Source organism: Mustela nivalis, assembly GCF_964662115.1.
Source record: "Mustela nivalis genome assembly, chromosome: 5".
Lineage (NCBI taxonomy): Eukaryota > Metazoa > Chordata > Mammalia > Carnivora > Mustelidae > Mustela > Mustela nivalis.
The window spans coordinates 57,494,247-57,506,398 of NC_139024.1; the positions used below are offsets into that span (position 1 = coordinate 57,494,247).

Genomic DNA, 12,152 nt, shown 5'->3' on the forward strand with positions numbered 1-12,152 from the left:
TTATTTTATAGGATAAAGGAAATTAGGAAAAAACCTTACAAGTAATAATATGACAAGAAAACAAATTATTAATCCGTAATATGGAAAATAGTTTAAAAAAAAAAAGAAAATGAGAACTCATAAATGAGAAAAGTTTGGCAAATGATCTAGGTTCTAAGAAAGAAGAACAAGACCTGATGACCCCCAGACTTATTTCATGTTAATATTCTAAGGGCGCCTGGGTCAGTCAGTTAAGTGTCTGCTGGTGGGTGGCTCGGGTCATGATCACAGGGTTCTTGGATGGAGCCCCAGCTCTGGCTTCCTGCTCAGCACAGAGTCTGCCTCTCATGTTCTCCGTGCCCCTCTGCCTCATTCATGTTCTCTCCTTTCTCTCTCAAATAAATAAAATCTTTTTAAAAAGTGTTCTAATAGGACTATAAAGGTATTATTTGAAAGGAGAATTTGGAAGGTACAGACTGAAAAATACATAAGTAAAAGGTGTGAGATTGTAGAATACAGTTAGTTACAGTAAAAATGAATATATAAAATATTTAATGAACATATTCTATGAACCAAGAATTTCATATTCTTTATTTAACATTTAATGACTTTGTGAGATATGTTCTTTGATTCTGATTTGATAGACAGGGAAATTAAGATGTAACAATATTAAAGTAATTTACCCAAGTTTTCAGGTAATAAGCTGCAAATGAACTCTGGATAAAAAGCTGACAGATCAGGGGAGGAGTCAAGATGGCAGAGAAGAAGCAGGCTGAGACTACTTCAGCTAGCAGGAGATCAGCTAGATAGCTTATCTAAAGATTGCAAACACCTACAAATCCAACGGGAGACCAAAGAGAAGAAGAACAGCAATTCTAGAAACAGAAAATCAACCACTTTCTAAAAGGTAGGACTGGCGGAGAAGTGAATCCAAAGGGATGGGAACATAGACCGCGGTGGGAGGGGCCGGCTGGCGGAGCAATGGAGCACAAAATCAGGACTTTTAAAAGTCTGTTCTGCTGAGGGACATCACTATAGAGGCTAAACTGGGGTGAAGCCCACGCGGGGTCAGTGTGGCCTCAGGTCCCACAGGGTCACAGAAGGATCGGGGGTGTCTGAGTGTCACAGAGCTTGCAGGTATTAGAATAGGGAAGCTGGCTACAGAGACAGAGCTGACAGTAAGCTCACAGCTGGGGATTACCTTGAACCGGTCGCAGGCTCAGTGAGCTCAGAGCACTGCCGGAGGCCAGGGAGATGGGAGTGATTGGGCGCTATTTTCTGAGGGCGCACTAAGGAGTGGGACCCCGAGCTCTCGGCTCCTCCGGGCCAGAGACTGGGAGGCCGCCATTTTCCTTCCCCTCCTCCGGAACTACGGAAAGCATTCAGGAAATAAAAGCTCCTGAAAGCAAACCTGAGCGGATTACTCAACCTGGCACCTGGAAAGGAAGGTGCAATTCTGCCTGGGGCAAAGACACTTGAGAATCACTACAACAGGCCGCTCCCCCATAAGATCCACAAGAAGTCCAGCCAGGACCAAGGTCACCTACCAAGGAGCACAGGTTCAATACCAAGGAGAGCAGCGGAACTCCAGAGAATTCCGCTAAGAAAGCAAAGCAAGGAACTCAAGGCTTTCTCTCCATGATTCTTTACTCTTGCAGTTAATTTAATTTTTTTTTCAATTTTTTTTCTTCTTCTGCTAAATTTTTTTTAACTTTTACCCTTTTCTTTTTTAACGTATTTTAATTAGTTTATCAAATATATTTTTTTCTTTTTTATATTTTTTTCTTTATTCGTTTTCTTTTTTAATTGTTTTTTTTTTTTTGAAGCTCTTTTTATCCCTTTTCTCCCCCCAATGATTTGGGATCTCTTCTGATTAGGTTAAAGCATATTTTTCTGGGGTATTTGCCACCCTTTTAGCATTTTACTTGCTCCTTCATATAATCTTATCTGGACAAAATGACAAGGCGGAAAAACTGACCACAAAAAAAAAAAAGAACAAGAAGCAGTACCAAAGGCTAGGGACCTAATCAATACAGACATTGGTAATATGTCAGATCTAGAGTTCAGAATGACGATTCTCAAGGTTCTAGCCAGGCTCGAAAAATAAAGGCCTTAAATGACACACTGGACCAGATGGACATCACAGATATATTCAGAACATTTCATCCTAAAGCAACAGAATACACATTCTCCTCTGTTGTACATGGAACATTCACCAGAATAGATCACATCCTGGGTCCTAAATCAGGTCTCAACCGGTATCAAAAGATTGGGATCATTCCCTGAATATTTTCAGACCACAATGCTCTGAAGCTAGAACTCAAACACAAGAGGAAATTTGGAAAGAACCCAAATACATAGAGACTAAACAGCATCCTTCTATAAAGAATGAATGAGTCAACCAGGAAATTAAAGAATTGAAAAAATTCATGGAAACAAATGATAATGAAAACACAACGGTTCAAAATCTGTGGGACACTGCAAAGGCAGTCCTGAGAGGAAAATATATAGGGGTACAAGCCTTTCTCAAGAAACAAGAAAGGTCTCAAGTACACAAACTAACCCTACACCTAAAGGAGCTGGAGAAAGAACAAGAAAGAAACCCTAAACCCAGCAGGAGAAGAGAAATCATAAAGGTGAGAGCAGAAATCAATGAAATAGAAACCAAAAAGACAATAGAGCAAATCAACAAAACTAGGAGGTGGTTCTTTGAAAGAATTAATAAGATTGATAAACCCCTGGCCAGACTTATCAAAAAGAAAAGAGAAAGGACCCAAATAAATAAAATCATGAATGAAAGAGGAGAGATCACAACTAACACCAAAGAAATACAGACAATTATAAGAACATACTATGAGCAACTCTACGCCAACAAATTTGAAAATCTGGAAGAAATGGATGCATTCCTGGAGACATAAAAACTACCACAACTGAACCAGGAAGAAATAGAAAGCCTGAACAGACCCATAACCAGTAAGGAGATTGAAACAGTCATCAAAAATCTCCAAACAGGGGCACCTGGGTGGCTCAGTGGGTTAAAGCCTCTGCCTTCGGCTCAGGTCATGATCTCAGGGTCCTGGGATCGAGCCCCACATCAGGCTCTCTGCTCAGTGGGGAACCTGCTTCCCTTCCTCTCTCTCTGCCTACTTGTGATCTCTCTCTGTCAAATAAATAAATAAAATCTTAAAAAAAAAAAAAATCTCCAAACAAACCAAACCCCAGGGCCAGAAGGCTTCCCAGAGGAATTCTACCAAACATTTAAGGAAGAACTAATTCCTATTCTCCTGAAACTGTTCCAAAAAATATAAATGGAAGGAAAACTTCCAAACTCATTTTATGAGGCCAGCAACACCTTGATCCCAAAACCAGGCAAGGATCCCACCAAAAAAGAGAACTACAGACCAATATCCTTGATGAACACAGATGCAAAAATTCCCACCAAAATACTAGCCAATAGGATTCAACAGTACATTCAAAGGATTATTCACCACAACCAAGTGGGATTTATTCCAGGGCTGCAAGGTTGGTTCAACATCTGCAAATCAATCAATGTGATACAACACATTAATAAAAGAAAACAAGAACCATATGATACTCTCAATAGATGCTGAAAAAGCATTGGACAAAGTACAGCATCTCTTCCTGATCAAAACTCTTCAAAGTGTAGGAAACATACCTCAATATTATCAAAGCCATCTATGAAAAACCCACCGCAAATATATTCTCAATGGAGAAAAACTGAAAGCTTTTCCACTAAGGTCAGGAACACGGCAGGGATGTACATTATCACCACTGCTATTCAACATAGTACTAGAGTCCTAGCCTCAGCAATCAGACAACAAAAGGAAATTAAAGGCATCCAAATCAGCAAAGGAGAAGTCAAACTATCACTCTTTGCAGATGATATGATACTATATGTGGAAAACTCAAAAGACTCCACTCCAAAACTGCTAGAACTTGTACAGGAATTCAGTAAACTGTCAGTATATAAAATCAATGCACAGAAATCAGTTGCATTTCTCTACACCAACAACAATACAGAAGAAAGAGAAATTAAGGAGTCAGTCCCATTTACAATTGCACCCCAAACCATAAGATACCTAGGAATAAACCTAACCAAAGAGGCACAGAATCTATACTCAGAAAACTATAAAGTACTCATGAAACAAATTGAGGAAGACACAAAGAAATGGAAAAATGTTCCATGCTCCTGGATTGGAAGAACAAATATTGTGAAAATGTCTATGCTACCTAAAGCAAACTACACATTTAATGCAATTCCTATCAAAATACCATCCATTATTTTCAAAGAAATGGAACAAATAATTCTAAAATTTATATGGAACCAGAAAAGACCTTGAATAGCCAAAGGAATATTGAAAAAGAAAGCCAAAGCTGGTGGCATCACAATTCTGGACTTCAAGCTCTATTAAAAAGCTGTCATCATCAAGACAGCATGGTACTGGCACAAAAACAGACACATAGATCAATGGAAGAGAATAGAGAGCCCAGAAATAGACCCTCAACTCTATGGTCAACTAATCTTTGACAAAGCAGGAAAGAATGTCCAATGGAAAAAAGACAGCCTCTTCAATAAATAGTGTTGGGAAGATTGGACAGCCACATGCAGAAAACTGAAATTGGACCATTTCCTTACACCACACATGAAAATAGACTCAAAATGGATGAAGGACCTCAATGTGAGAAAGGACTCCATCAAAATCCTTGAGGAGAACACAGGGAGCAACCTCTTCAACCTCAGCCACAGCAACATCTTCCTAGGAACATCACCAAAGGCAAGGGAAGCAAGGGCAAAAGTGAACTATTGGGATTTCATCAAGATCAAAAGCTTTTGCATGGCTAAGGAAACAGTTAACAAAACCAAAAGATGACTAACAGAATTGGAGAAGATATTTGCAAATGACATATCAGATAAAGGGCTAGTGTCCAAAAATCTATAAAGAACTTAGCAAACTCAACACCCAAAGAACAAATAATCCAATCAAGACATGAGCGGAAGACATGAACAGACATTTCTGCAAAGAAGACATCCAAATGCCCAATGGACGCATGACTCAACATCACTCAGTATTATGGAAATATAAATCAAAACCACAGTGAGATACCACCTCACATCAGTCAGAACGATTAAAACTAACAAGTCAGGAAATGACAGGTGTTGGCAGGATGCAGAGAAAGCGGAACCCTCTTAAACTGTTGGTGGAAATGCAAGCTGGTGCAGCCACTCTGGAAAACAGCATGGAGGTTACTCAAAAAGCTGAGAACAGAGCTACCCTACAACCCAGCATTCGTACTACTGGGTATTTACCCTAAAAATACAAATGTAGTGATCCAAAGGGGCACGTGCACCCGAATGTTTATAGCAGCAAGGTCCATAATAGCCAAACTATGGAAAGAACCTAGATGTCCATCAACAGATGAATGGATAAAGAAGAGGTGGTATATATACACAATGGAATACTATGCAGCCATCAAAAGAAATGAAATCTTGCCATTTGCGATGATGTGGATGGAACTAGAGGGTATCATGCTTAGTGAAGTAAGTCAATCGGAGAAAGGCAACTATCATATGATCTCCCCGATATGAGGAAGTGGAGAAGCAACATGGGGGGGTTAAGGGGGTAGGAGAAGAATAAATGAAACAAGATGGGATTGGGAGGGAGACAAACCATAAGTGACTCTTAATCTCACAAAACAAACTGAGGGTTGCTGGGGGGAGGGGGGTGGGGAAAGGGGGGTGGGATTATGGACATTGGGGAGGGTATGTGCTATGATGAATGCTGTGAATATGTAAACCTGGTGATTCACACACCTGTACCCCTGGGGATAAAAATATATTATGTTTATAAAAAATAAAAAATTAAAAAATAAAAGCTGACAGATCAAGATATGAGCCATAAGTTTCAATGCCCTGCACATTCTGACTGATTTCAGTAAATGTTCCAAAGCACAATAATTTATTTTTCTCTGTCTCTATTTATTACCCAGTAATTCTATGAATTTGGAAAAAGTCCTTAGATATAACAAAACGAAATAATAATTTATAAATGAAACACCCTATAGAGGAAGAGAAAGGGAGGTTGCCATATATTCATTGTTAGTATAAGATGGACAGAAAACTACTGTGCAATTTAAATCATCACTATTTCCATGAAATAATTAACAGTGGCATAACCAAAGACTAATAACAATAACCTTTAATAATTAGCATAAATAATAATATATCTAACATTGATTATTTTAAGTATAGTTATAGAGTCAAATATCCATGTTTCATCTCACATAATAATCATAAAAACCGTACAAGGTAGAAATTAAAATGCTGTCCATTTTATGTATGAGCAAATTGAGGTTTAAAGAGCATTTAAGTGACTTCACCAATGTCATCCCCCTAGTAGTCAAAATTATTACTTAGGCCATCATATGCTAGTATGCCATTATTATTAGAACATTACAAATATTATCTACATGATCACTGATTGCATAAAAATTAAATATAGAATCATTAAAATATAACAAATGAGGTACATTTACTAAGATCTTAATGTATATATTTATATGGATATCACAAATAGTCTACTGCTTAACAGAGACATTTTTAACTCTTTCTAGTTACTATCTTTTCAAAAGAAAAAAAATAGGGACGCCTGGCTGGCTCGGTTGGTTAAGCAGCTGCCTTCGGCTCAGGTCATGATCCCAGCATCCTGGGATCGAGTCCCACATCGGGCTCCTTGCTCGGCGGGGAGCCTGCTTCTCCCTCTGCCTCTGCCTGCCATTCTGTCTGCCTGTGCTTGCTCTCTGCCCCCCTCTCTCTCTGATAAATAAATAAAATCTTTAAAAAAAAAAAAAAAAGAAATAACATGTAGGCTAATGAAATGAATTCACTTGAAGCAAAACATTATTGTGACACACAGAAAACAGGATTTATGATTCTAATCAAAGCTGTATCGGCTTTTAAATAATTAAAGGAGAAAAGACTTCACTGTTAAACTCTCCCCGAAACTTACCATTAACGTACTGCACCAATCCTCCGTCCACGTGCGGACTCGGCTCCAGCCGGCGTTAAGCACACAGAGCCGCTCCTCTAAAACAGGCTCACTGCCCTCAATCAAGTTCTTCAGGGCAGCACTGCTCTCAGTGATGGCATTTAAATCAGCTCTTCTCTTTTCCAGGTCCTTCAGAATATTCTAAAAAAGAAAAATACCAAGACCCACTTGATCTTTCCAAACATTATGAAAGGTTTTTGTTTTTCTTTTTGTTTCAAGATTTTATTTAAATTCAAGTTAGTTAACACATTAAAACACATAAAAATACATTAAACACAAAAAACACATAAATTCAAGTTAGTTAACACATGTGTATTAGTTTCAGGGGTAAAATTCAGTGATTCAGCACTTGCAGATAAAACCCAGTTTACACAACTTTAATTTTTTAAAAACTTTTCTTCTACATATGTGTAGTAGTCCATGACTCTCTTAGATAATTCACAATATGTCAGAGGTTTCCAAAACTCCACAACCAATTTGCAAGTTGAGAGTTAACTTCCTAATAAAAACTAAAATATTTAATTATGCAAATATAAAAAAGTAACAAATTCGGTTGTGAAAAGGTAATCATTTCATTAATTTTAAGTACAAATGCTACTTATTACACACAAACACCAAGTATCTTCATCATAGCTTTAGACATAACCAATTTTATGTTCAGTAACTATAACCTGGCAAAGCAGAACTATCCCAGAAGTTACAATTCTCAAAATTTTATAATGAATTTATCTTCTGGGCCACTACAGGAAACTACTGATGTGTGTTACATTTATTTGGAAGGATAACATCCTGTATTAGGTGCCTTAATATATAATCTGTTGTATTAGTATTATAAAAAATATTTCATCTTAGCTAAATCACAGGAGAACTAGCATGTCTAAGCTGTAGTCATATAGTGGCCATATGCAAAGATAATACTCTGGGTGGTATAGTGATACCTTGATTTGCACATTCATAAGGTTCGACCAGGCAAGACGTGTACTCAGAGAAATACAGCAAAAATGCTGGATTCCAAAATTAAAACTACAAAGTTCTAAAATCAAAAAGTAACATGAGCATATCTACCCCACTGCTATTGTACCTTTTTTAGCCAACATTTAAACAAATCATTTCCAAGAGCTCATTTATATTTAATCTCACATCATTAAATTACATTTTGGAAGGCATAAAAATTACAAATTCCCAGATGAGTCAAGGTTTAAACATTCACTTGGCCATATCAAATACTGGTATATTTATAAAGGCACTAAAATGTTTCTTCTAAATGTTCTTCTCCAGAAGGGAGTTTAAAAAAAAAAAAAAAAAAAAAAAAAACACAGCCAAGCTCTTTGCAGTAAAGACTTTCTATCTACCTTCACAGGGAATGTACTGATTGACTAGAACAGTCTTTTAAGAACTTTATAAAATAGGGGCCCTTGGGTGGCTTAGATGGTTAAGCATCTGCCTTCAGCTCAGGTCATGATCTCCGGTCCTGGGATCGAGCCCCACATCAGGCTCCCAGCCCAGTGGGGAGCCTGCTTCTCCCTCTGCTTCTCCCTCTGCTTGTGCTCTGTCTCTCTCTTTCTCTCTCAAATGAATAAATAAAATCTTAAAAAAAAAAAAACTATATAAAATAGGGGCACCTGGGAGGCTCAGTCCATTAAACATCTGTCTTCGGTTCAAGTCATGATCCCAGGACCCTGTGACTGAGTCCTGTGTTGGACTCCCTGCTCAGTAGGGAGTCTGCTTTCCTTCTCCCTCTACCCCTTCCCACTGCTTCTGGGTGCATGTACACATGCGCGTGCGTGTGTTCTCTCTCTCTCTCTCTCAAATAGATAAAGTATTTTTAAAAAGAACCATACGAAACAATTAACTACAAGTAATTAAATGTAAACAGTGCACACAACTATCTACACTAATAGACTGTATTGTAAAGAAAATGACTATAATGAAAAAAATATTTACGCTACTGAATAAAAATGCTATTAAAGTTCAGGAATGAAAATGCTATTTAAATTTCTACATTCAAAAAATTTTACATAGTTTTTAAGTGCAAATACATTAAAATGTTGTGAAATATGAATGTCTCTTAAATCTGAAAACAACACTGAAAAAGTGGGTGGTTATGTTCCATACTGATGTCTCATTTGATTATTCTAATGAAGAGAATGTGCTGTGAATTCGTAATTTGTATTTACCATCTTCATTATTTCAAACCTGAAATAAGAGTAAATGGGAATCTTAAAATGAACAGTACCAGAAGAGACAATCTTACACTGTTTTAAAAGTCCTTACCTTAAAATATAATCAGAATCAACTAATTGAATGGAATTGATGTGAGTACACAAATAGATGATTAAAAATTAAATATGTGAAAATCATATCGCCGATGTACAAGCTGTCATTAGTATAAAAGAGAAAAAGCATACTTTTTATATACCTATAAAAACAAATATGTAGGAATAAACAACTTTGCATACATACATAATGTTTTTGAAAGAAAAACCCAAAGCATTATGTAGTAATATAAAAAAAATTGGAAAGAAAAAGGAAATATACCATTTACTAAGAAGACTTATAACAAAGATATTGATTCTCCTCAAAATAAATTTATAAATTTATGGAAATTCAAACCAAATTTTCTAAGAGAATTTTTAAAATAACTTCAGACTAGCATATTTTAAGTTTATATGAGTACACACATACACACACAAAACAGAAACCTAAAGACAGAATCTGTTAACTACATGTTGAAATATATTATGAAGCCATATAGTTAAACAGTTGAAGAACAATTCAGAGGGTCAGATAAGTAAAGTGGAAAACAGAGAAAAGCAACAGGTAAAAAGAATATATGAATTTAGCATGTCAAATCAGAAAGGAAAAAATAATAAATAGTGCTGAGATAAACAGTTAACTATTGGCCCAGAAGGATTAAAACATTAAAGGTAAAAGATGAAACTACAAAAGAGCTAGAATAAAATGTAAGTAAAGAATTATATAACCTTGGAGTTGGACTTTCTAAGAAGCACTAAAGACAGAAACAATGAAGAAAAAGATGAATTTTATTCTTTAAAAAATATACAATATGGTAGTTTTAAAAAATACAGAACAGAAAGGAAACTTTTTTACAGAGGCAAGGAAACAAAAAACCAAAACAAAAAACGAAAAGAAAAATGAAACAACCCACAACACACTAAGTATTTATTATTGGGGTAGGTAAAGAGTTCTAAATTAAAAGACCAGAACGGTCAAAACTACAAAAAGGTAGTTTTTCCTTAAGTAGGCTCCATGCCCAGTGTGGAGCCCAATGTGAGTTTGAACTCACAACCCTGAGATCAACACCTGAGCGGAGATCAAGAGTCAGATCCTTAACAGAGAGCCATCCAAGTGCCCCAAAAAGGCAGTTTTGTCAAAAGATATACAAAGGCCTCTAAACTTTGGAAAATGTTACAATTAAATAACCAAAACATGATATTTGCCTACCTTTGAGCAAGCAGGAATTCTCACTCACAGTTGATGGGTATAACATTTCCAAAGGCAATTTTATAATGTGTATAAGAATTTTAAATGGATATATCCCTTGAAAAATATTTTTAAGTCTAAGAATTTATCCTCAAGAAATAATCATGAATATATGCTATGATTTAGCTTCAAGTATATTCATCACAGCATTTTTTACAATAGTGGAAACTGGTAATAATTTAAATGGATATGAATAGAGGAATGGCTTAATTTTAAAAAACCAATAAAATACTACACTTCTCCAATGTGTGATACAAAACCTCTGTAGGTAAAGAAAAATATTAAAGATAAAAGATAAAAGTTTTTAAGACAAGGTTAAGAAACATTAGAAACAATATAATTATTTTTAAACGCTTCTGTCTGTTCATGTTTATATGTGCCTATAAAAAACAAACAAAAACAGTGTATTCTTTGAGTAGAAATGATTTTTGCTTCCGTCTTTTTTCATTACACTGTACAAATGTCATTCAATTAGCTTACATGACTTAAGTTATTAATAAGAAAATAATAGCTTTCAAACTGTATTGTAAAAGAAGATATTATTTTCTTGAAAAACTTAAACAAAAAGAAAGTTTGATGCCTTTGCTTTGCTTTCTTTGCTTTTTTTTAAATTAAATTTATTTATTTTCAGCATAACAGTATTCATTATTTTTTCACCACACCCAGTGCTCCATGCAATCCGTGCCCTTATAATACCCACCACCTGGTACTCCTATCTCCCACCCCCCCGCCACTTCAAACCCCTCAGATTGTTTTTCAGAGTCCATAGTCTCTCATGATTCACCTCCCCTTCCAATTTCCCCCAACTCCCTTCTCCTCTCTAATTCCCCATGTCCTCCATGCTATTTGTTATGCACCACAAATAAGTGATACCATATGATAATTGACTCTCTCTGCTTGACTTATTTCACTCAGCATAATCTCTTCTAGTCCCGTCCATGTTGCTACAAAAGTTGAGTATTCATCCTTTCTGATGGAGGCATAATACTCCATAGTGTATATGGACCTCATCTTCCTTATCCATTCGTCCGTTGAAGGGCATCTTGGTTCTTTCCATAGTTTGGCGACTGTGGCCATTGCTGCTATAAACATTGGGGTACAGATGGCCCTTCTTTTCACTACATCTGTATTTTGGGGGTAAATACCCAGGAGTGCAATTGCAGGGTCATAGGGAAGTTCTATTTTTAATTTCTTGAGGAATCTCCACACTGTTCTCCAAAGAGGCTGCACCAACCTGCATTCCCACCAACAGTGTAAGAGGGTTTCCCCTTTCTCCACATCCCCTCCAACACATGTTGTTTCCTGTCTTGTTAATTTTGGCATTCTAACTGGTGTAAGGTGATATATCAATGTGGTTTTAATTTGAATTTCCCTGAGGGCTAGTGATGATGAACATTTTTTCATGTGTCTGACAGCCATTTGTATGTCTTCATTGGAGAAGTGTTTGTTCATATCTTCTGCCCATTTTTTTATGTGATTGCAAGGACCTGACAGATTCCCTGGGGAATTCTACCAAACTTTCAAAGAAGAAATAACACCTATTCTCCTGAAGCTGTTTCAAAAAATTGAAACAGAAGAAAACTTCCAGACGCTTTTTATGAA

The 12,152-nt window shown here is 36.5% G+C and overlaps 1 protein-coding gene across 4 annotated transcripts in view; it reads right to left on the reverse strand.

Moving 5' to 3' along the window:
• UTRN (utrophin) overlaps positions 1–12,152 on the reverse strand; it is a 507,070-nt gene that overhangs the window by 295,573 nt on the left and 199,345 nt on the right. For all 4 annotated transcript variants that reach the window (XM_082730779.1, XM_082730780.1, XM_082730777.1 and 1 more), the window contains one exon: positions 7,008–7,187. In XM_082730779.1, coding sequence (XP_082586905.1) covers positions 7,008–7,187 — 180 coding nt within the window. The remainder of the gene's footprint in view (positions 1–7,007; positions 7,188–12,152) is intronic.